The sequence below is a fragment of the Charadrius vociferus genome, unplaced genomic scaffold, assembly GCF_000708025.1.
Source record: "Charadrius vociferus isolate BGI_N301 unplaced genomic scaffold, ASM70802v2 scaffold136, whole genome shotgun sequence".
Taxonomy (NCBI): domain Eukaryota; kingdom Metazoa; phylum Chordata; class Aves; order Charadriiformes; family Charadriidae; genus Charadrius; species Charadrius vociferus.
Window position 1 is genome coordinate 3,925,320 of NW_009648960.1, and position 26,608 is coordinate 3,951,927.

Here is a 26,608-nt window from a genome sequence, read left to right on the forward strand (position 1 = left end):
GCACACCTGTGGGCTGAGCCACTTCATAGGTCATCTACAGCCTTTGAAACCCATTTCAGAACCTAATTACAATAACGCCCAGCCAAATCAGCCTGTCAAGCACAATTGTCATCAGCAAAATTTGATCTCAGTCTGTCATTAACAAAAATAGAATAATAGGGCTAAATCCTTCATGTTCACTTGGAAACTTCGCATTCTTTCTTTACAATTTTTATCCCGATTTCCTAAAGAAATTAGGCTTAAAAGATGAAACTGCATTTGTGCCATTCAATTCCCATCTCATTCCATGTTAACCACCTCTGTAGCTGATGGTCACCTTCAACACAATTTGACAAAAGATAACCGAGTGCCTTTGTGAAACAACAAGCTGAAGGTGATGTTAAACCGCATTATTAGACATAAAAGAATCCACACAAGAATGAACCACTGGAAATCGGGTTTCATGGATTCTGCTATTCACAAAATTAGTTGTCACCTAATCAGTCATTTAGCTTACTGTTCATGTCAGGATTTGCCTGTGCCTATCTCAAACTCATGGAGGTTTATTTCTTTCCTTGCTTCTTTGTCTCTGTTTCTTTCCTTTCTTACCCCAGTCCCTTCAGTTCTGTTGTCTAAACCAAGCCAAAAAATCTGCAACGTTCAAGCTCCAGAAAATTCTCAGTAAACCATCTCTTTCTCCTTACTGTCCTGTTCAGTTCTCTGCCAACTGGCCTTCCTAATCAGCTAGGTAACACGTGAGCTGTCACCTCCTGCAGTCCATCTCCCACACCCCTCAGGTCCCCCACACTCAGTTTTTTAATCCATCTGCTGTCTTCTTCTCTATTTTGAAACTTTCCTGACCTTCCAGTACGTGTTGTGCTTCCACAGTCTTATCTTCTTAATCAACCCATTTGATGTGCCCCATCCATCTTCTGTTCACCAGACAACGGCTCCTTTCTCCCTGCACCACAGAGCCACCTGAGTTATTATCCCACCCTACCTCTTCTCAGACAGGACCAGAGCCCAGTGACTTCTGTGGGCATGGCTTCCTCTCCAAGGAGTATTGTCCACTTACCACAAGAGGCTCAGTACGTGGCCTGGGCATGTAAAAAAAAAATAGGGAAAGGTCTCTCGAAGGAAAGTGGTTATCTCCAGGAGAAGCTGGCAGGCTGCCATCTTCAGTGCAAAAGGACAACAACATTTGGTAGGATTCACAGTGCCTAGGAAAAAATATTTCTGTGGTAAGCAAGATTACACAAAATCTGGAACCAAGAGGTTATGGACATTTTCACATATGGTGCACAATGCAAGCCGCACGGAAAAAGAGGAAAACCCAGACTTCTACCTGTGCTACTTTTCCTACATTGAAAGGAACACAGTCAAACAAATATCAATCCATATTTACCAGCACATGCAATAGCACTAACACACCATAGGGTACTATTGTATGTATTATATTATATTATATTATAGTAACACTACAGTGTAAAATACTATAGATTATAGTATATTATGGTGAAGTACCCACTAAACTAACATGATCTTATAGCATTTTGTATAAACCTCATTTAAAATTAATAACGGTTAAAAAGTAGATACCCTTCTTCCCCTTTACAGTTTTGCATTCAGCCAAATCTTCTACAGTTCTAGAAAAGAGCCACTTTCAAATATAGAAAAATGTCTCAAAACACATGGAGTTATGACTAGCCAGCAAAGAGGTACTATGCCTATTATTAATTACTACCCTGATAATGGGAAAAGACAGCCTCCTTTGAAGTCAGGCTTCTTTATTTGTGCAAAGAATCCAAATGCTATTTAGAGATAATCAAGAAAAAAACTTCAAACTGCTTAATCAAATTATACATTCAAATGCTTAACCTAAAACAAAGGGGGAAAGAGAAGAGGGATTATTGAAATATTTGAAGTTTTGTCTCAACTGAGTCTAAACATTGAGCTTCAAAAGTCCTACACTTTGTAAGCCCTCTGTTGCCATTCAAAGCTTGAAAAGTATGAGGGATTCTTCAGTGCTTGATTAATTTGAAAAAAATCTATATAGGACAAGAGACAGCAAAAAAAGTAAATAAAAAAATTAGTTGTGAAAACAACTAACCACACCCATTTTAAAATAATGTCTGATATTTCCATCTTCATACATTTCAGAGAGATTTGTGTTTTCACTTGCTTTCCCCCATGTTTGATCTAATTACTTTTTGCACAGAAACAGTCCAAACGAAACAAGTGAGAGGACACTGCGGGGGACCAGATAAAACCAGATTAATTCAGTGATGCTTACTAATTCCTCTGTACACATTGCCAGTAACAAATTATGGGCTTTGTAGGGACTAAAATAACCTGAACTACCAAATACAGATGAGATGTACAACGTAACGGAATATCCAGCTGTAGATTTTATGCTCCTCAGTCTACTCCCTACAGCATAGAGGGCACCTTTTGAAAAATCTCTGCCTTCAGCAAGAATGCAGATCGGTTATTTTCAGACCCTGGCTTTCAGGAGAGTGCTTGAGCTTTTACATGTCTTTCTAGATCAGAATCTATTATCCCTGTTTGCTTGTCTTAAACCACCCTTTAAAAGCAGCTCTTCGTCCCTTTATGAGTGTCTTATCAGTGGCTGAACAGGGACAAGAATACCTATTCTGTCACTTGGCCATAGGAATGCAGTTGTTCTTCACCTTTCAAAAGTCATTCATGGTGCAGCAGAAGGAAAATTTGGGGTGCACCCTCCTGCTTTGATTATATCTCTTAAAGAGCCAATAAAATACCCAGAACAGACACCCACATTCACATAGCTGCTAGCACGAGCACACCACGTAGTGGCACATGTGAAGGTCTAGCTTAGGGCCAATACTTTCTCTTGACATCATCTCCCACAAATGCCATTTCACTGCTCCCACCTACTCCTCTCTACTCCAAAGTTGGCCTTTATGCAGTGATAAGAACAAACAAACCCAGAACCACAGAAAAACAACCCCAGAAGATACATAAACAGTGCATAGCACACTACATCCAATGGCCAACAACAGCACATGTACACAGGAACCAGTACATTACAGCACACACGTATATACAAATGGTGTCTGGAGAGGACATAATGTTTGTTACCACCTTCACCTACACCTACACCAGTATGTTTTGACTTTATTTTGATTCACAGGGTGTGTTATAATTTGTATGCCTATCTCGACTTTCAGAATCAGTGATCACCTATCCCCCTAATGTACACACATGCACAAATGTGTGTTTTAGTCATCTTCTTGTTACAGAGATTTTGAATGATACTTTTTATATTACTGTGCTATATTTCTGCTTGAGAATCAGGCAAATATACCGAAGTCAAGACTTAAAAGCCTTTGGTAGAGCCATGCCAATTCACATGAGGTGAGGAGATGACTCTTCAATCATAGAATCATAGAATGGTTTAGGTTGGAAAGGATCTTGAAGATCATCGAGTTCCAACCCCCCTGCCATGGGCAGGGACACCTCCCACCAGACCAGGTTGCCCAAGGCCACGTCCAGCCTGGCCTTGAACACCTCCAGGGATGGGGCCTCAACAACCTCTCTGGGCAACCTGTTCCAGTGCCTCACCACCCTCAAAGTGAAAAACTTCTTCCTAATGTTTAATTAGGTACTGGAAGGCTGCAATAAGATCTCCCCGGAGCCTTCTCTTCTCCAGGCTGAACAGCCCTAGCTCTCTCAGCCTCTTCTCATAGGAGAGGTGCTCCAGCCCTTGGATCATCCTCATGGCCCTCCTCTGGACACGGTCCAGCAGGTCCACGTCCTTCTTCTGTTGGGGACTCCAGAGCTGGACGCAGTACTCCAGGTGGGGTCTCACGATAGTGGAGTAGAGGGGCAGAATCACCTCCTTTGACCTGCTGGCCACATTTCTTCTGATGCAGCCCAGGATACGGTTGGCCTTCTGGGCTGCGACTGCACATTGCTGGCTCATGTTGAGCTTCTTATCAAGCAGCACACCCAGGTGCTTCTCCTCAGGGCTGCTCTCGATCCATTCCCCGCCCAGCCTGTATTTGTGCTTGGGATTGCCCCGACCCAGATGTAGGACCTTGCACTTGGCCTTGTTGAACTGCATGAGGTTGGCATGACCTCTCCAGCCTGTCCAAGTCCCTCTGGACGGCATCCCTCCCCTCCATCGTGTCTACCTTGCCAAACAGGTTGGTATCATTGGCAAGCTTGCTGAGGGTGCACTCAACCCCACTGTCCATGTCGCCGACAAAGATGTTGAACAGTACAGGTCCCAGTACCGACCCCTGAGGAACACCACTCGTCACTGGTCTCCACTTGGACATCGAGCCAGATGATCTTACACAAATATTTTGGCAGAATATTTGGGATATTCCCAGAATAACTGGGAAGAATGGGAAACTTAACCACTTTTGGCACTCAAGCCAAAAGAAAGACTCATGAAATTAGTACCCTGCTTATAATTGAGGTTGCCAGTATATGGGAATTGCAACTCACTGCCTGGTTTCATCCCCTTTTCCTTCAAAGTCTCTCAGTGCTGCTACCCATCGGTCATGTTGTACAACCAGGCACGGAAAGAACAGGGGAGGAAGCTGGGGTGAAGGTGAGGGACTGGGAAATACAGCTGGGTGGCAGAGGATGAAAAAAGAAGAAAAATTAAGTGCTCCTAAAGCAGAGGTTCTTACAAGCGGGGGTTCTTGTAGTAAAGGGAGTCTCCTTACTGTCATCTAAAAAGTCTTCTTCCTCATCCTCCTTTCTCAGGCGCCTCTTGGTCTCCTCATCATAAATGAGGCCCAGCAGATTGGCAGGGCTCTCACTCTCAGCATGGCACAGCTCGTTAAGGCGGACACCGATTGCCTGCAGACAGGGAGAACAAGAAAGAAAGCACAAGGAGGTGAGAATTTCAGCCCAACTCACTGGTGGTCAAGGGCTCTGCCCCATGAAGTCTGTGGAGATGTTCCAGCCAGAACAGGATGTCCTGGATTTATTTTTATTGCCTGTGAAATGCAGTAAAGTAGAGAAAGGGATGATAGAAGATTAATTGCTACCAAACCCATAATTTATTTCCCCCTTTTTTCAACCAAAATTTGCAAAGAGTGTAAAATTTCAGGATGAAAATTTTTTGCAGGTTTGGTTAAATAAATTAAACAAACAATAATCCCCAAACCAGCACATCACAGGCAGGAGGAGATTAGGTCATTATTTTGTATGAATTTCTTCCACTTTTCTTTCTGCCCTTGATACATATGTGCCAGAGTTTTGCTAAGTCTGAGAATACTAAGAATATTTAAGAAACTGTTAAAGAACTTAAACTCAGTTTAAGAAAGTACCCTGTGAGTTAGGAATCCAGTAACAGTCCCTGTTTCCTCCATAAAACTGTTGAATACCCATGGGAAAGCCTACTTCCATCTTTAAAGGAGACTGCCTGATGCACTTCCCAAAAATGAGCTGACAGTATGTGTATAAAAGCTGGGAAGGTGCATAGGTAATAGTGTAGAGGGGACCCATGTAGAGAACACAGACAGACATATTTCCACTGAATACTGTTAAACTCTCCAGAAAGGCATTGATCGTTTATTCATGGCTGTTTGCCAGCACCATTATCAGCAGTAAACAGCCCTCATGGTGCTGTCAGCAAAGCTACAGATGAGGGTGTGTTAGAAAGAAGAATGTTCTCCTGCTAAGACACTTCAGAGCTCTTAAGGATTTTCTTGATTTTCTTTGCTGCAGATAAATCAAGGGAACACAGACAACTATGTAAAACTTTACCCTGTGATATCATCACTTTACGTGTTTAATTTATGTGTTTAATTACTGAGTTGTCATCAGCACCTGCCATTTGGCCTCATTGGTTTTGGGATAGTTTCAGAGAAAGACTACAGAGGATTTCTGAATCTTCTACCTATGGTCATGCGAGCACTATATAGTTTTCCTGTCTCAGCAGAAGTGAAGCAGAAATAGACAAACAGTCTCAAACAGGTATTAGTATGGTGGCTCTTCCTTGCTACTAAGCAGTTCCTGTGCAATCCACCAGCAATGAAGAGGGTAGACTGCTACATGAAGAGAATAAGGTGGTATTATAGTGGTTTGCATGCTGATGCAAATAGTTGCCAATCTCAGCCATCTGTGAACCTGCAGATTGCTAAATAAACTCCCTATCTATCACAATTTTTTTCGCCTTTCATGTTTCAGGCATTTAAAGGAAGAAATATTCTGCTTGCCTCTCCACAAAGCAGTAATTTATCATGTTATTTATTCTGTGTTGTCCACCCTAATATTAAAATAATCATACATAATCCCACAGCATCTTAACTAATGAGCACTGAATTCCTAACATGTATTATCTACATGAATTACCCTTGGTTTTCCTAGCAAACGGAGAGCATGCCACACTTAAAAAGAAAAGTTTTGAAGTGCCTTAACAGAAAAAGCCAAAGGAAGTGACAGACTAGCTTGAGCAGAATAGATTTAACATTGTATTATTAAAAAAGACAGCATAACAAGTGATATTGCGTGATTCAGTAGGCTCATCGCTGTTACAGGCAGTCCAAATCCCACCTCATGTGGAAAGGGTTTACCACTGTTATGCTCTGATGGCTGTTAGGGAGACTGAATTAAAGGAGTTGGGTGGGGAAAAAGGGTTTTACATTCATTCTTGGTCTCACTAAACTTTGACAACAGCATTGTATATCACAATTCGTGAGCAATGACAGATGAGCAATGATCTGTAAGTAGCACAAATTTTCAGCCTTATGTACTGCAAGAAAAAAAAACAGAACAAGGCCTTAGGGCATTCAAAGACTAATACATTTTTTTCTCTTTGTCCAAGGATCTTCATTCCAGAGCAGCAGCCCTGCTGCCACCAAGCAGGAAGGATGGTATGCTGCAGTGTTAACATGGATCTGGTAGCATGGAGGCAGAGATGGGCTGGGGGAGGTATCCCACCTTCTTGGTACTGGAGCTGATTAGGAGCTATGTGAGTGCATAGTCATTCCGCCCTTCATGCTGATATTTGCCATGTTGAAACGGGCAGGTTAACACACAGAAACAGCAGCATGTTCTGCAGCAGGGGCCTGTATTACGGCAACAGAAAGCTGTTTTTCCTCACGGTTCAGCCTATCTCATTGGAATCTGGTCAGAGCCAACAAAAGCGGCCATCTGAGGAGCACAGCTTGCAGGGTCCCAGTTCTACAGGCTTGGATGGTGGCTGCCACTTATGCTTGCAGCCACCTTCACCTGAAACAGCTTGTGGCAGGTAAAAGCAGTAACAGATGATCAACCTTGCCCAGCGTTCAACGTAAAGGATATAAAAGAACTGCACCCCAGCAGTGCTAGGGGCAGACCAGTCCTAAAGCCATGAGTCTGTTTAGCGGCCCAGGATGCTGTGGGTAACTATACTGTCCTAGCCTCCAGTGAGAAGAAACAAAAATATTAATGGGTGGCAGGATGGGTTGCAGTAAAAAGAGAATAAATTTGTGCAGTAAAGACTGCTCTCCAAATCTTCTCCTGCCTTGCAGTAAAGCAAAAGTAATGTTTTTCCCTTCTGGGATGTTCCTAAGCAGCTAACAAACACATGCTATTTCTAGCAAGGGGAATTCATCCAGGTATGCCTGACGATGCCATTAAAGTTAAGGGGAATAGAATGATGCTACGTTGCTTGCCATCAGATTTCCCTGGCTCCTTTCTTGTGACCTTGCATCATATGGTGATACTTTAACATTTCTAAAAGAAAACCTTCCTGGACTTTTTTCAGGCCAGGCTAATTCAGTTTCTAAAAATAGCAGCTGATGGGAAATCTAACTGGTTTCTAAAGGTAACTAACTTGCTTGCTCCCATTTTGTCAGAATGTGAAGAAAAGGAATGTGTAGAGGCATAAAGTACACAAAAAGATGGATAGTCCCGACTGTCAGCAATGTGTGCAAAGATACAAGGACTATGTTCTCCACTTGGAAAGATTCCTCAAAGCGGTTAAGCTAAGGTGGTGACCTTATGGAATATAGAAGCAAATACATTCACACCATGTACTTTTTCAAGGCACTTTGGTATCTGTGCTGTTCTTAAGACAGTCACCTGTGTTTGAGACATAACGGAGAGTAGGGTACCCAGGTAGCATTCCCAGAATTAGCTTCAGAAATGGAAGAAGCAGAGCTGCCAAAAGACAAAGCTTATTAGCCTGGGTGCTCAGACCCCAGCTAGGTTCTCCCCCTGGGCTGTGTTTTGTGCTGGGAATGTACTGAAATGGTCAGCACTATCTCAAGGTTCCCTACAATGTGTTCCACTGAGAAGCATGTGTTGGTTTAACCTAGGAGAATATGGGTCAGCTAGGCTTTTTTGGCATGGATTTTGCAGGTACACCAAGACTGCAGGCTATATTATTTTCAGATTCCCCCGAGCCTTGGATTTTGTGTCTCTTTTTTACATGCTCATTTTGTGAAAAGAGGTGAGAAGCACAAACCTCATTTCCAAATAGACTTATGTAACAGGTATCACAGAGGTCAAAGGAACTTCTCCCACTATTTCGAGCTGTGTGAAATGACTTGCAGTAAGTGTCAGACCTTCAACGTGTATACCCTGGTGGGTTTCCAAAGAAATTGCAAACAGCACTGACAGGGCCAGACAGGGCAATTGCCTAGGTCATGTGTTGCAAGAGATCACAATCAAATAAAACTTGAAGGATCCAAGCTCAAAACAGAGACAGTTCTTTAGATGACATGCAGTAACCCTGTAGAGTTCATTGCCAAAGAATGATGAGTGATTACAGTTTATACGGGTGCAAAGAGAGACTGAACAAGTACATCAAAGAGAAATCCATTACTAAATATACAGCACCACAGCTAGCTCAAGCAGCCCTGGGCTAAAAATATTTGGAGGCTAGAAAAAGCAAGTAGTATCATACATCCTGCTCTTACTCTTCCTTAGGCATTCATGTATGACAAGTGCTGAAAACGGGAGAGTTGACCAAATGGATCCTTAGAGGGAACACAGCAGGGGGAGGAGAAGGAAGGGGACACTGTTACAAACTAAGAAAGCCCATTCCCATTAGGACAAGAGGTGATCTTGGCAGGCTGTGAAGTGCGAGTTGGAAGGGAAGCTTACAAGTCCTCATTTTACTGTAATTCTGCATAGGATCCCATTACCGTCACATTTTGGTATATTTTTTAATGTCAGTCAAAGAGAAAAAAACACTTACATCTCCCCACTGGTAGAAGAGCTTAGCTGCATTCCACTGCAACTTCTGGTTCCTTTTGTTGCCCACAATAGGAGAACGCCCACGGGACAGGCCTTTCTTAGTAATGTTCACGTGGTGGCCCTTCATCCACTCGGGCCAGTTGCCACGATTGCAGCGGTGAACGAAGCGTGCACACTCGAGGAACAGGGCTGCTCTTGCCACTACAGGAGCTTCCTGAAATGTTTGCAGAAAATCCCCTTAAATACAAATACATTGGAAAAACTCTCTAAACATTAGAGGATTTTTTGCTTTAATCAATTGCTTCACAAGTTTTCTGTGGAGCCACACAGACTAAGAAGACTCTTCATCAGAGTCTGAAACCAGGATCTCTGCCTTGAATCACACCTCTTGAGCTAATAAACCCAAGGTTTAGAAACACTGAACGGTTATGATTAGTCCAGCCACTAGATGGGCAGAAAGAGCCACATCATAAACTCATAAACAACCTTGTTTCAGTACCTCTCTGTAATCCTTTCTTTCAGAAACCGTGTAACTGCCGAAAAGCAGAAGGGTGCGTCTGACACTTTTACTGGAGGAACGAGTCAAGTTTTCTTTTCACCTTCGCTAGTAAGGCTGCAAATACTTCAAGCGCAAATGGCAGCTTGGCCACATGAACCCTAGCATTTGTCATGCTAAGTTCTGCTTGTGCACCTTGGGGGTGGAAGCATGAATGGAGGCTTGCTGAAACTATGAAGAGTGCTATTTTGCACTTATAACAAGCAGCTATGAAGGGTGAAATCCATTCCTGGCATAAGTCAACAAAGTTTTGCTTGCCTAACTTCAACAGCCTTAGCAAGCATCAGATAATTTAGTACTGAAACATAACATCAGGCAGCTGAGTTTTGAAGTGACAGCCTTGACTATATTCCAGGGGAAAATCCTCCTGCCCCCAGCTTGGAAGAGCACTTTTCTTTAATGGGAGAAATTATATTGAGTCTATTTCAGTTTGTATTAAATGGCCCAGCAGGATCCATGTTAGAGCAATAAAGATTGCTTCTGAAACTCTCAAATATGTTCAAATAATGGACACTGTAATTTGTTTCCTAAAGGCTAGATTAGACTCAGGAAGGAGCTTTCTTCCCAGCAGTGTACAGCTCTGCAAAAACAGCATCTTTACAGACATGGAAAATGACTAAAAGCAAATGGTTCTCCTCATTTCCATTTAATTTCCTTCCTCTCTTCCTGGAATTTTCGCAAGCGAAAAAACCCAGCAGCCAGCAGGTTATAAAACTAACAATACAACAATGTTCACAATTCACAAGCTGGCTTTGAAAGGTTCCCTAACAGGGATTTCAGAGAGCAGAAATGTGTATTCCACGCATTTAGATGTTGACAGCATTAATGAGACAATTTAAACAGATTAGTATCTACTTATAAGGGGAGTTTCCTCATCTGTGGTCCATAAAAAACAGGTGGGCCTTGAGATCATGGAAGATAGTCTGCACTTGGTCTGTGGAACATTATCAAATGGTGCCTTCAACAGTGCTTTAATCTAAAGTTGAAAGCAATAAATTTTGGACAATGCTCCAAAAGTCTGGGAGTTGATTTAAGAAATTCTGTACTGCAGCTAAACTTACATCCAGAAGTTACTACCAACAGGACTGAAAAAAGTCATACCTTTTAGGGGACTGGCAAAAAAAAAAAGGTTATGTTTTGTCTACATTAACAAGAAAACATATGTTAATTGCTTCCTGATACAACATCCTGTTGCAGCTTTTTGCTTGTATGCTCGTATTTTATTCAAATGTTGGAAGTAAATAGCAATCTTCTAGCAATTCTCTTGAATAAGTAGAACGTTAAAGCTGGCCCAATGTTCTGATGAGGAAGGCTGAAACCTGAACTCATTGACAACCAGAAACAAAGCTAGTACCTAGCACCTGGAAAAAACATAACAAATTGTTTGTTGCTCACATGCAATATGGAACACAGAATAGGCGAGGATTTTATTCTTTTATTCTCACAGACTAAAACCTCAACCAGACCTGGAGACATACATGAAAAGAGGAAGCCCTGGCCTTAGCCTCCTGTTTTAGTTCACCCCTGGTAAAGTTCCAACTTCTGAGCATATAGGAATCTTGTGAAGATACGTGCTGTACACATTATGGAAGCACTCAACTACGACAACTAAACTAGGATATGTAGGATGGGGGATGAAGGGGAGGAAGGGTGTGTCCTGGAGCAGCAGTTCCAAATTAAAAATCACTGAAATGATGTCCTGCGTGAAGGAGGACTTTCTGAACATCACAGGGCACAAGCTCCCTGTGATTGCTTACCTGAGGCTCAGAGAAACCTGAAGCAGCAGCAAGAGAAAGATGAAGATGTGACAGAATGGACAGGGATGGATTCACACCACAGAGAAACACATCACAAATGGAGAGAAATGAATCAGGCAGGCGATGCATGGCTGAAAAGAACACAAGTTACCATGGTCACTGTCAAAACTTAACACAGCAGCAATACTCTCACAAGCCTGCCCATGAAACTGTTCACAAGTCCACTTTTAACATTAGACCTACTATATTGCTTTGTCTTTCGAAAATTGTTCTTGTATTGATTAATTGACATAAATAAGAATACACCATTTTCTTAACAAAATTTCAAGTACTGCCATTGGAGCTTTTCAGTAGATACCCTGATTTGTACTAATAACAGCAAAAGCAATGACCTGAGTGGGATGGAGCTAAAACAGAATGGATTTGGAATTTTACAGCATCACATTACTGTTCAAATACAGCTGATTCTGTGGAATTTATACTGCAGAGCATTTAGGCCCAGTTTGCTCTTCAAGGACAATGAATTTTATAAAACTAATCAACCAGTGGTAATTTTCTTATTCCCTTTCTCATACTCTGTAAGGTATTTGGAGAAAAAATTTATTTCCACTGGTCTCTTCAAGGTAAAAAAAATAAGAGCAAAATAGCAACAATCTACTTTTAGAGTAAACAAAGTAAATTCAAGTACCGTCAAAAGATGCTGACTGAATAGCTCTACTATTTCTAGCCACAGGATAAGTCTGGCATGAGAAGTAACTTAACAGGCGTGTGAAGATGGGTCACGAGTAAGTTATTAACCAATATCTAAGAGAATTGCCTCAAAAATGTGAGTTCAAATCTCTCTGATTATATCTAAAAATGGTCTAGTACAATCCATGACACAGATCTTTGTTTCTATTGCTAGTCATCTATTCTGGAGACTTGTTTGGAGCAATCTCTGTTTTCCTTCCAGGTCATACGCCTTCCTATGGACAAATATTTCTCCTAGGGGAACAGCGACACGGGAACAACAGAGCCTGCCTAAGACCCTTGGAGACAGGGAGTCAGGATACTGGCAGGTATTCTTGCAGTTTAGAGTTTGTTTCTGCCCTCCCGATATATGGTAGGTCATCTCAAACACAACCCTGCCATAATGCAGCGCCATTACGGCATTTCAACAAGGGTAAGAACTCACACATCTTATTGAAGAAGTGTAATGGTGACAGGTGTCACACATTGCTAAACTGGTCAAAGGAAAGCTTGTATTTACCCACCTGAGTCATTTACACTAGTCTAATTAGGATATTTCAGGTAACATCTTTATAAAATGCTAGACAGAGGTTTATTGCAATCCTCTGCAGAAAGTTGACCACAGACCGAAACATCATATTACTTGCCTTTCAACCTCCAAAGTTTCTTGAAAAGAGAAAGAAAATAAATTTTATTATTGCCAAGTCTGGATTTAAGCTGATGACGTAAGGATGAAACTGCTTGCACCGTATTATCAATTGTCACTGAACATTTGCAAAGCCACAAATTGCTTGGAGTTTTACAAAATTCAGTTAAGGAGGGATGCTGCTTCTGGGAAAATATGTTAACTACATAGTGTCTAAACCTAAAACAACACTCAATTTAATATATAAATAAAAAATAATATATAATTAAATCATGTCCTCCGTAAGATTGTAGTCTTTGTTTCATTGTTCTAATTCCTTTAAATCACTGTGGCAAATGTGTATAAACATCCAGGCTGATCAAAGATCTTGAAGTCAGTATAAGAATGGAATTTCAAAAATTTGCATGAACACGCATGCTGAAAAAGTTTATGAAAGAAATAAAACTGGAGCTGTTTGCCTTTTGATTTTTAAAGGTTGCCATAGCAACTAGGCTGGACAAAATGACTTAAGAAGCTTTTCATTTGCATCAAACCTAAATCAAATTTTACTTCAAAAGCCTGAAAACGGGAGTTAAAAACACAGAATGTTTTCTGTTTGGTGTGCTCTATTGACATAAAATGTGGGAATTTTCCATTACAGCATACGTTACCATTAAGCAATACAGTGAGATGACAAGCTGTCATCTTTTGAAACCTGCAGTACACGTGACTGCTCAACTTCTATATATCTCCAATAATTTGTAGACAAGATGCCAGCTGAGCAGGTACTTGCAAGGAGTCTCCCAAGTCTGTAATTAGAACAAGGCTTCTTTCATCTTTAGCTGCAGACCTTCTAGAAATTCTGATACCAAAGTCTTTGGCATCATTCAGTGGGAAGGAAATAGAGTCAAAATCCATTGTGTAAAAGCTAGCTCTGGAAGTCAGAACAGACATCTTCAATCAGTTCACTCCGAGCAGTAGTTTTCAGTTGACTTCATACATGGGCACAGACTAAGCTGGTCTGTGGCTTAAGCACGTACCAAATTTAAAAAATAAATAAGACATTTACAGGCAATAGGGACGTAGTTGCCAAAGCCCTGTTTTATCGTCTGACTTATTAGCACACAGAGTAGCACATCCCCAGAAGGACCTTAGTGACATAATTGACAGCAACGAGCTCATCCCTGCCCACTCACCTTACATTCCGTGTTAGTTTAGAACTTGCAATGGAGTGGCAGCCTGGCAGCCTTGAAGAATGAAGTTGTCTTTGTGCAGCACACCCAGCATGAGTGACTACCTCCCCAAGCCACCTCCTGAGCTCACTGCAACCCTGGCTGGTAGGAATCATGTCTGATTGTGAGAGCACGAGACAGGCTTCCCTGTCAGCCACTGCTTCCATAGCTTCCAGCCAGAGGGCCAACAATCTCCAACAGGAAGAGTGGGAAGCAGTGAAGAAAAGACCTGTCTACTGGAAGATGGACAGGGACCAGTCCAAACAGTAGACCTAGAAGTGAACTGGTAGCAACAGCATCTTTGGCCCAATATTAATGCAGACTTGCTTGAATCTGCAGCCTAAGGACACAAGGTTAAGAAGAACAAATAAAGGCATGGTGCACAGAATGTATCATCCCTAGAACTATGGAGCAGACAAGGCAGCACATCTCAGGGCACAACACTAGCAGGATGGGAGAGTCCATGAGCCTGGCGTCTCCAGCAGCAAGCAAAAAAACTGAGTGTGAGCACAAATGGCATGGCAGTCAGAGAAGCAAGAGGTGGGGAGTAGGAAGACAAAGGGATAGAGGGGATGTGGATGCTCCGAGAGCAGTGGCTTTCAATCTTTTTCTGGTTGCAGACATCCAAACAGTTATGGAAAGAAGCAGAAGAGCACTGTGCAGAGAATTCACTAATAATTCACTGGCTTTACATAGCTGTCTTTGTCACACTCGTGTTTGTCACATAAGCACCTCACAAAGCCCCACTGGCCCATGAACCACAGGCTGAAGGCCACTGCTTTAGAAATGGGACTGTTAAAAAAACAGCAGCTGCAAGAAAAAGGAGGAGGGACGCATAGAAGAGACACTCAGTGTCAGGAAGGAGGGACTGAATTGTGTCACTTCCATGATTTGGATCTGCAAATTAGAAATATCTGCATTTAAAAGCATGCACACTCTGACATTTCAAGTTTTTTTCCACTGACCGGCCCTGGTGACTAATAGTTCAGTGTTACCTAATGTATTTATAATTCTGTCAGAACTCCTGAGTGGAATTACTATTCCTCTCCAGGTAGTTATGCAGTCTTCAGTCCTTATTCTGTAGGTTATTATTGACACTAGGAGCAGAAGCAGAATGGCTCTGCGCAAAATCTGAAGTCCAACAATAAAAGTTTTGCAATAATCTAGTTATGGGAAGCCATGTAATAAAAAAAAATAATCCATTTTGTCTGCATACTTATCCAGTCACAGATGCTAAAACTCCACCTAATAACAGTGCCATCAGTTGGCATTGCTGTGATGCTTTACCTGCTTTCTGTGCGGGCATGAACAGCATTAGTGAACAACAATGGACCACCACATATGGACATGCTCTTACTCAGCAGGTAAAAATACACCAACAAATGACTTACAAGATCTAGGGCTGCTGCCAAAATGGAGGCATCGGGGATAGTGCCTGGTTCACAGCAGTTCAGGAGAAACTGAAAGCGCTTCATGCCTTGGCGGATTGCTCCCAGGTTCACAACATTCTTGGATTTTCCTCCTTCTTGATTGGAGGTCAAGTGATCATCAAAGCTATGGCAACCTAAAGAGGTAGAGAGTACAAAGGGGATGCAGGGAGGGGTAGGGAGAAAGGAACACAGTCTCTCACCAATAAAAAAAGCGGCACAAACCCCCTGATAAGTATATTTTTGGTCTAAATCCTTGCCTCACCTTGATGCACTATCTTGAAGATAACAGGGGCATTTTTACAATATTCATGATTTCCGTGAAATAGATGTACAGCAAGCCAGATTCTGGTCTTGGTCATACTGATGTCTGCCCAAAACAAATCCACTATACTCAGTGTGGAAGCCCAGGATCTACCCCAACATAGGTGAACCAGAATATGGCCCTTCCTCCCCACCTCTTTAACACAGAACATTATGCTTACTGTTCATTTTTCCTGAATAGTCTGTTATCTTACCTCTCTATTGCCTCTAAGTTTACCTAAAAGTGGAGCATGCATAAACCTTATTCCTCATGTAGCAATGTAGTAATATATGTCTATTAGGACAGAAAAATCGGTAGCAAATATTGGAAATGTTCTATGTAGAAATCAAGTATTGTCCTTTTTTTAGGCATACATCTTCTGCAATTGCCATAACACCCAAAGTGAGACTGCACTCAACTCCTAAGTATCATCATAATTCCAGCCTCCCTCCCTTGAAGTGTCTTGCACTCTTTGGGGTGGAAAGGTCCCTAATAAGAGTTCCTTTTGAAAATGAAGCTAGCACCCCCCTCCAGGGCTTTTTTCAAGCATGATTTTAAACTCCATGTATAGAGTTCACATGGTAAATCAACTAATCCCATTGCCGATTGGAATGAACACCTCTGAATGCAGAAGATCATTACACAGTTGGTACCCAGAGCTGAGAGAGTGGCAGAAAGATACAGATGAGAAATCAGGAAAGTTGTTTCAAGGGCAAGGTGGCTGGTCAAAATAAGAATAGCCAGCTTCTAGGCTTTTTGTCTTTATCCATAGTACTCGCCCTGTTTACATGTGAAAGTACAAATGTTTACAGAATACTGAAGGATAGAGCACTGAAGAAGAGAACACCAAGTGGAGAATTCAAGATTGGCTGTAAACATGGATTTGAAAGACGTCAGCTCTACAGGACTTTGTGACTTCTCCTTCCTCAGGAAAGAAGAATGGCTGAAAACTCAAAGTCCCTTTGAGATTGCACTCCCCAGAATAACTTGGAAAGCACTTGTGTACCACAAACAATAGTCACAACAGAAAATGACAATGTAGATCTTCTTTTTTTCCCTGAAGACAGAGGTATATCAATGAAATTTCAGGAGACATCTTTATGACATATGTGGCTTTTCTCTCTGCAGTGAAGCTGTACATAGTTTCCCAGTAAACAAAATGTTTCCGTTCTGAGAAATATTTATTCAAAATGGAGCGAGCAAACAAAGTAGAAAGAACAGGTAGAACACTTACATAAATGAGCAGGCACAAATACCCTTTTCTTCCAACTCCTATTTCCTTATAGCCTGTAGCATGCTACCTGAGCCTTCCTGCTATGGCTTACGTAACACCAACTCATTTGAGGTACAAATGTTTCCTATTCAGGACCCTGTTCAGGCTGTGCCTGTATGAGGTGAAGAACAGGAACTTGACTTTCTGATACAGAAAAGCATGCCTAAGGCATCTCCCTAACCCCCACTATAAAGATCCAGCAGAGGCTTTGTCCATCTGGGCTCAGTAGTACTACCTACAGTCTATCACTGCAGCCCTTTATTGAAGCTTTGCAAGAGAATCCTTCAGAAGCAGCTGATGACTGTCCTCCACTATACCCATCCTGGAGTAGCCTTCCTTTAAGCAGGCGAGCCCTCACTGCCTTTACGTTAATGTGACTCAGCCCTGCAGAAAATCTCACCCAGTGAGCAGAGATCATTTCCTAACGCAGGAGGAGAGGGGGTGCCCAAGCTGCTGCGCCCACAGTTGCTTCCTGTGCGAATGTGAGATCATCCCTCGAAGCAAGCGTGTGCTGCGGTTCACCTGTGCTGTATGGCTTGAACGCCCTGGCAACTTCTATTGTCACTCATAATGTCTTTAGTAAGTGCCCAAAGGAATGTTAAAGGTCTCATGCAAACACACTGTAACTCACATCTGTACATATGCTGTGTTCTTAGTATAGGTAAAAAGATCATTAAAATAAACATTTTGTTATGCATGAATATGCATAAAATTATGTGTATATATATGTATACATATGCACACATACAGACACACACACACACACACACACATATGCTTCCATACATATCCAGTGGTCTAGATGATATATCACAATGAAGATTACAATTCATAAATGGTGTGACAAGTTATTCTACATTTTATTATTGGGGCTTTTTTACTGTAATGTATTTCTCCTCTCTCTGTTTTCTTTTAAATTTGGACTACTATGTTAAAAAACCCAAAAACACAAGAGGAAACACCACATGGAAAAAGCATGAGCAAAGTAATGGCATAGCATCATGAATGACAAGAATGGGAAGGCAGAAACAGGTTCCAAAACAATGCTTTAGGGTCAGACCTTGAGGGATTTAATAGTATGCCCATCCACCTTCAACAGGCTTTCATTCTTTTCTCCATAAGCCCGTAAAACCTGCTGACCTTTATGGAAGATACAGAAGCACTGGAAATTTGAAGGGCCTCTGTAACACTGCTGTTCTACTATGTTATAAACCGTCCCACCCTGTAAAGGCCTCACATCAATTTCACTACGCAGACAGAAGTACCTACACACAGAGGCATGTACCACTACTCTAGTATTTTTGCTAAAGGTATGTGGCTCTCATTGCATACCAGAGATCCTTGTGGACATGGTGATACAACTTCATTAACCATCACACTTTGCCTTATAAACTTTAAACACCCTCCCTTTGCTTTAGTTGGTGATCAGGCAACAGCCCAACTCTCTCCATCAACATCACTGGACAATTTGTCTGTTTCTCATACTAACATGCAAGGGTCTCTGTCTTTAACCCATTGCATCACTTTTATCATGGTATTTCTAACACATGCATACGTCAAAAACACCAAGCATGTGTTATGTACATTTCTTCTCTCACAGGCACGTAAAAGACATTTCAAGTCCTCTTCATTAATTACATAAATTCTGATGTTACTAACAGAAGGCTGAAGTATGGACAACACTTCCAAAGCTCAAGAAGCCAATACTCAGGTGTCATCTGAGCTTTGTCTTTTGACACTTACAGGGCCAAGACTAAATCTGTGCCATTAAATCAAGAATATGGGCACCCTAAGCAGAAACAAACTCACAGTGGCATAAAAATCAGCATTAGCAAGTTGAAAACGAAATAATTTCCTACCAGAAAATATGAAGGATATCTCACATGAGCACTGTATAAAAAGTTGTGGCAGTCTATAAAGACGGCACTGCCCCTCAGCTGTTTGTTCCCAGCAAAAGCTGGGAGAAAATATGGTGGAAGTATTTCACACCTACTTCAGCACAAAGTAGCAGATGAAGAAAACAATGCAGTTCCTTCCATTGTGGAGGTATTCACCTTCAGCTACCAAGCTACAACAAGCTGCTGGGCTGATGCATTCTCCTTCTAAAGGAAGGATATTTTCACCTACGACCTAGTTGAAAACCACCACCCGTGTTTCTGCAGTGACAGAATGATGACCAGTTCACACTGGGGAGATATGCTCACACTTTGCTCGTATCACTTGCCTGAACAGTGCTTCATGTGCATTACACTGCAGGTCTGGGACAGATGATGGTGAAATACATAAAATGCAGTGTGAAAGTTTAATGTCAGAAAATAAAAACCATAATGCCAGAGAATGTAGCACACTGTAAAGCTACAGAAATAATGGTGAAAAAGAAAATCTACTCCTTTTTGTGTGTTTTTGGGAGTCGGGTTGGGTTTTCTTGAAAAAACAGTAACAGAACTTCAAGATACAAGGTTGTCTCCTTGACAACAAGGATGAGTTCTGAGCTAAGGACATGAGCACGTGAATGACTGCATGACATTTTAAAACAGAATATATCATGACCTTGTATTATTCATAAAGGCACTTTTCAAACATTGCTGATTTTGAAAATGCATTGCAGTTAAATACACTTTCGTGGAAAGGAAAAGTAAAGTTGTTATTATTCTGTTGTGTGCTAAGAAAAAGGGACAGCATCCCTAACGAATGGTATGCAGACACTAGACATGCAAACACAGAAGAAAAGAGATAATTATAACAAGGTTTGTGTAGGGTTTTCCATTTCATCAGTGCTGGTCTTTGCTAAAACTCTCAAATGGTCACAAATCGGAAAAAAAAACCAAAAACAAATAAAGAACCTGATGGAACACCCATTGTTATATTAGGCAATGAAAGATTTACACACCTAATTTTGAACTGAATGAGAGTGCTTTGAAGCAAGCATTAATTTTTCAAGTGTGTTGATCAAATTCAATTTGATTTGAAAAGCCCAAATGTTGTATTTGCATAATTTATTTGGATAGTCTTGATTTTTTAAAAAAATCGACTTTACTAGAATTTTTTTTTTTTTTAAATCAAAACAAAAGAAAGAAGGAAGGGAAAGAAAACAGTTACAAAGACTAAAAAGTTGGAGAAGGCTTGAATGCATACAAAAACCATGGAGAAAGCAGGAAAAAAGGGAAAGGGGTAAAATACAGAAAGAAAGAGATTTAAAAAAAAGATAAAAAGAAAGAAAAAAGGAGACGAGAACCCTGATTTCTAACCATCTTTTTCTTCTGTGTGATGAAGCTTGGATGGGTGTCTTCGGCAGGTGCGCCATTTACCAAGACGCTTGAAGAAATTCTCCTCTTCATCTCGCCCATTGTCCAGGCCACCTCCTGGCCCCCCTCCTTCTGACAGCTTCACCGCACTGGTAAACTTCACCTGTGCGAAGACAGAGGGACAAGTCAGGCTGCGCTGTACCACTATCTCTTGCTCTTCCCTCCTTAGACATAAAGTGGCTACAAAAGGGCTGTAACACAGTGGATCACCATAGCAACACAAGTGGGTCTGCACAGATTTACGTACGCTGAAGCACTTCATCTTTTAAGCTTTCTGCTTAAAGGATTGGTCTTTCGCAAGAGGCTGTAAAGGCACAGAGAAGGAAGGAGAAGTGTGACCAACAGTTAAACCTTAAGTGGGTTGACAGAGCCTGCATTTCTCTCTCAGTGAACCAAGGCAGACTGACCAGTACAGTGTAGGTTTAACCTAGCCTTCACCATGAGCCGCAAAAGTCCAGTATCATATTTCCATGGCACTCTACAGTCTTCAGACTTCTGTGACTGAGTCTCATTGGCTGCAATGTCCATGTTGAGTAGAATGTTTCCTTGGACAGCTAAAACCAGCCAGATCCTGTCCCTCCAAGCTCTCTGCAATACTGCCTGACACATTTACCTTGGAACTCTGCCTGATGAAAGACAGACGGTCAACAGAGCTGATATCTAGGAGATCTTCCACTCCGTCAGCCAGGCCAGAGAGGGAGGAGCGCTTCAGCCAGTTCCCTGTTGCAGAATAAGCCACTCAGGACAATTCTGAAAATGCTTCCAAGCGGAATCTATTTATTAGCAATTGCAGCATATTTCTCCAAAGTGGCCGCGCCAGGGCATAGGAAAATGGGAGGAAAGGGGAAGGAACCTTTTCGTGTTACATGCATTAACTACCATGCAAGGCCAGGTCTTGGGACTTGTAAAGGATATATTCTTTGTCTCTCAAATGCTATTTGGAATATTTATCTTCTTCAGAGAGGAACAATGATTAAGGCACTAGCCTACTACTTTGGAGACACGGATTCAGTGTTCTATTTTGCCACAGATATTCTCTGTTACCTTTGGCAAATTGCTTACAGTTCCCTTTGCCTCAGTTCCCCATCTGTAAAACGCAGAGAGCAGCATTTCCCAGCTTCCCTTAGGAGAATACACAATATACTTGGACAATAAGGGGTTGTGTTGCAATATTTCTTAAGACAGATATATCTCTCTGTGTTTCTCTGTGCATGCAATATGTATCTAGAATAGGAAGAGACATACATTTACCTATGGGGAGTTTGAGTTTCTTTCGAAGGGAGATTCGTCGGGAACGTGAACGGGAGCGCCTGTCTGTGGTGGTCCCAGAGTGAGCAGTAGTGCACTCAGATGTGTCCTGCTCAGACTGACTACTGGTATCACTTGCTGCACTCTGCGACTTGAACATCTTTCGCCAGAAGTCCTTGCGTCCCAGAACAGCCCCTTGGATTTGCTCATCACTGGAAGAAAAGGGATGCAGAGCGTGAACAGCATTTCAGTGAAGTTTGGATGCTCAGAGGAATGAGGCCCCCCTCCCACGGCGCCCTCCTGACCTCTCTATTCTTTGAGGTTGTTTCATTTTGAATTCCAAACATACTCTTCTCAGTGGGACATAATCAAGTTTGACAACGTGCTCAATATTGTTCGAGGCACAAAAGAGCCATCTTTTCTACCCTGAGGAGCTCGTCTACTGAATAGGTCACTCCAATTTTTAGTTCCTACACGTGAAAAACAAATCATCTTTTTTTAGGTCAAAATGACCCATATTGATAAGACTATACAGGTGCTTTCTACAATCATGTGTACTGGAGAGCTTTTGGACACCATGATAGGCATTTGTGAACCTGCTGGAGTCACAGTTCTCATTAACATATTGGAATGGGGACAGCATATTTTGCTATACTCTTGAGATCTCCAATGGCTGTGGCAGGGCTCAGAGCAGAACAGCTTGCTGCAATTCTGCAGAGCCATAAAGGGCTTTGTGTTATCCTTGCAGTCTCAGCAACAGTGAGACCTTGCAGGCTCATTTAATGCAGGAGAATACATAATATAGTGCAAGCAATGTCTTCATACAGTGTGTCTCAAAGCACTTTAACAAGACAGATGGGTATTCAGAGGCAGAGAAGTTAAATGACTTGTCCAAAGTTACTTAGGGACCAGTGGCCATTTATAAAGTTTTCTAAAATTCTTAAGACTATTTATTAAATTTAGTTCAATATTAAATGGCAGAATTCTTTGGACAATAGAGACTTCAAAAGTGCAATGCCTAACAGCAGGTTGATTTGCTCATTAAGAAAACTGGTAGAGCACCTGTGCTGATAAGAGAAATGCAACAATTTTTGGAGACTGCATGCCCAAGATAGGTCAGAAATGGACTGGCTCTTGGGAGGCAGTAAAGGATTAATGACCCTTAGCAACAACTTGGAAGTTGAAAATTAATAGAATCATCCCCCCAAAGTACAAACAAAGCATGGAGAACAGCTGTGATGACATCTCTGAGGAATTACCGCTCTATTCATGGCTATGGTAGAATGCGATACTGACAAATCTACTGCACTGTGATTTGAAAATCTCTGGTGGTTTCCCATCAAAATCAGGGTGGATCCAGCTGGCAGCATTGAAAATAGGCATTACCTGGATGGTATCAGCAGCTCCTGAACAGACACTTCACGCATTTGTTGTACCATCCAAAGAGATAAGTCCTTGCTGTCCTGCCCATTTGTACTAACCCCATAAGGAAGCTGTTGGCAATAAGTAACTCATGAAACAATTAAATATTTACTTACTGTTCTGGAGTTTGCATTGGGCGGCTTGAGATGTAACTACGGCATTCATCAGGGGCAGCTGATGCTTGGCCTTTGTCAATGACGACGCTTCCCACCTCAGATCTATACAGACAATATAAATCATCAGCTAAAGCAAACGGATGGCCCATCTCATGGTAATCACATAGCTACAGGACATGGAAACCAGCACTGCTGAGCAACAAAGCAGCTTTAGAGATGTACCCTCTCTTTAGTAATTTACTTCCTCTCTGTATATATCATTCATGAAAAAGGCATCAGCTCTTAGAAGCAAAGCCAAGGTTCTTAAAGAGTTTTTCAACTTTCTTAATCCTTCTTCCCAACATTTTAATATGACAAGTCTTAAAACACCAGAGAAAATTTATTTTTTATAAAGAAGCATGTCAGGATTAGATTTCTTCTAGGACTTGTTTTGCATACCAGGATTTACCTGTCAGATAAACAACACTAAGGATGTGATGCACATTAAAAGCTATGTCCCCACAGTGTTTTGGGACTGACGCTATGCTTTTTACTTCTCTTAACCTTTCCTCCTCCCAGTACTGTTCTCTTAGGCCTCTTGTATGAGAGGGTCAGCACTTTTAGCTGTCTCAGTTCATTAAATTTTAAAGGAGACTGCTGCCACAGTACAATTCTGTACATCAGGAACTAACATGCTATCAAGATAAAATGCACAAGCCCTTAGACTTTCTACATTTGCGTTCAGTGCATGTAGTCACACAGCCATATGCAAGTCAGTCATTTGCCTTCCTTCTAGACACCCACCTTTTGCTCCCAGAAGGTTTCGGCTCTTGCTCTGTTTCCTCCGTTTTTTTTCCTGGTATTAACTTTTCAGCGCTGTCTAAGAGGGCACTGAGTGCCACTCTCCGAAAGACATTCCCATGAGCCTCCTTGATAAACTGGACCAGCTGTCGGATATCACAGTACAAGCCCTGAATAGCAAGACATCGTGAAAATGAAAGAATTTAGTCTGCAGTTTGTGAAGAAGCAGTGAGAATCGATAGTTTCTAAGGTACTTCAGCAGGCCATTACTTCCTCCAGCTTTTGCCTGATATACCCTCTGTGTACAGGGTTTGCGTTGTCTGGCTGGGATCAAAAGCTGGAAACTCCATTTTGTCTGCTTCATCTGAGTGCACTATGAGGAGCATTATCATTATGGAACATGCTCTGCAATTGGCTAAAGCAGATGTAGAGGTATCAGAGACTAAAACAGCTGCAAGATGAGAAAGCTGCAAAGATGACTTAAAGCTTGTTTTATCCCACTCATCTAGCCCATAATCTTAAAAGGCAAGAAAAAGCTAAATGAAGGGGTGGAGGGGAAAGTAGAGTGAAAAAATTGCATGTTTTCTTTCAAAACCAGTGGGCGTTTTGGGATTTTTCTTAATTATTTTAGAGCTTTACATCATGGGAAGAGAGAGGAATGACTCACTCATTCGCCAACCTACTCCTACACTCAAGGCTCTTTTTAGTTCTGAACATTTATACACATCTGTGATGTGACAAATCACCTCTATATCTGAGGGCAATGGGATGGAGGGAACAGTTTTACAGGACCTGGTTTTTGATCTGTGAACTTTTCTGAAAGATCTTGGATTATTTTGAAAATTCCCAGCTAGGAACTGCACAGCCAGTTTTCAACAACAACAAAAAAAAATTGGATCTGTATACTGATTAAGGCTCTTTTTCATAAGATATTGAACACAAGATTGACATTAAAGAGTGACGCAACAACAGGAAATCCTCATATATACTCTGTGTACTGCGTTCTCCATACAGACACATTTAATGGTGCTACACTTAAAGAAAAATTTCACCATACGCACTGGCTAAAATAGGGTCCAGAAAGACATACAATTTATAAGGAAAATTTACACTTGGTGATCCTACTCTAGGTCCAACAATGGCACATGTTTTTGTGCTTCCCACCACCGAATGCCCACCAAGAAACATACCAAAGGAGGAATATCCATAAGAACAAGAGGACTTGGACTTAAGCAGCAGACTACTCTGCTGGTCTACCATGTTATTGTGTTTTTCTTCTCCCTTTCCCTTCCCCTCACAGAGGATTACTGTCCCTTTAGCTAGACTTTATTGTCTCTATAGTTTGCTGTAAGGATGGAGCACAAGAGTGCTTGTTGGTTGCTTCCCTGAAAAATCCCAATTTCTGATAATAAAGGAGGTGGTTTGAGCTGCTAGGTTCTGCACCAATTTGGAAGAAGAGACCTCATATCGTCCATTCTGCCGACTGCTCTAGGGAGACAGCACACAGGCAGGAACCAGCAGCATCTTACTTTCCTCGAAATGTTTGGTAAATTGAATGTTTGTCTAAACCTTGGGAAGACCCACCAAATTGCTATTCAGTAACTCACATACTCTGCCGCTGGTGGGCCATGTCCTTGACCAAGTAAACTGGCTTTTACTTTGCTGAAAGTTGATTTATGCTGGCTGTGGTCTTGATCATTAATCCCTTGCTCCAGACTATGCTACTAATCCATTTGGGGAAAAAAAACCCAACACAGACGCTGCTTGAACAGAGAGGAAAAATGCAATTCAGAGTGCACAACTTTTATGCTGGCTAAGTCTCCAGGTTCCAAGGCAGTCATGAGAGGAAGGCATAACATTTATATCATGTTTCAGCTGTGACTGCATAACTTGCTATGGGATTTGACTGAACTGCATTCTTCACTGTAAAGACTCACTGGTGACACCCAAGTGAAAAAGGAACTTTGTTAACATGAGATCAAGTGCTTACCAGGTTTTCCGGGCTGTGCAGTTCATGTGTAGTGGAAGCGCAGCGAGTGATCAATGACTTGAACATGGCACTCACAATAATACCTTCTACACTCTGGGCTGTAGACTTGTTGTCCACTGTGGTGAAGTTATTCCCAAATCCAGCCTTGTCTGTGAAATTCAAGTACAAGCAAGCCCCCTTGTTAGGAACGATTTAAAAAAGATGGCTTAAAGACATATGTAAAGGGATTCAGATACATGAGACAAGGGCAAGTCCCCACCTAATATCCTATGCTCAGTTCTCACAATCCCATCGCACAAAAATAAAGCAGAAGAGAAGGGTAAAATAAATGAGAAGGATGAAATCTTCCCAGAAATAGTTTTAGTATGAAAAAGGATTTAAATGATTCAGGACCACTCTGGCTTCCTTTTAGCCACATCTCTCATTTAGAGATCCACAGAATAAGGCATAAAACTTGAACAATACCTCCAGCTTTTCCTAAACTGTTCTCAAGGACAAGAGATGTTTGATTAAGCTGAAAAATGACAACACTCATGAAAAGAAAATCTTCTGAACTACAGGAATGCTGTTCTTGCAAGGTGCACAAGGAGACTAAGCTCTCAGAAAGAGTCAAAAAAGAATTACACATTTGTATGAATAACAAGAACCATCCCAGTTTCCTTAGGTGAGAGAAAAGACT

General features: G+C 41.6%; 1 protein-coding gene across 1 annotated transcript in view; it reads right to left on the minus strand.

The window, feature by feature from the left end:
- UNC80 (unc-80 homolog (C. elegans)) overlaps positions 1 to 26,608 on the minus strand; it is a 140,700-nt gene that overhangs the window by 69,700 nt on the left and 44,392 nt on the right. The window contains 11 exon segments of the mRNA XM_009887601.1: positions 1,055 to 1,087; positions 1,090 to 1,199; positions 4,698 to 4,833; positions 9,167 to 9,379; positions 15,456 to 15,628; positions 20,377 to 20,476; positions 20,987 to 21,093; positions 21,625 to 21,833; positions 23,160 to 23,261; positions 23,943 to 24,109; positions 25,930 to 26,078. Of these exon segments, the coding sequence (XP_009885903.1) occupies positions 1,055 to 1,087; positions 1,090 to 1,199; positions 4,698 to 4,833; positions 9,167 to 9,379; positions 15,456 to 15,628; positions 20,377 to 20,476; positions 20,987 to 21,093; positions 21,625 to 21,833; positions 23,160 to 23,261; positions 23,943 to 24,109; positions 25,930 to 26,078 (1,499 nt within the window).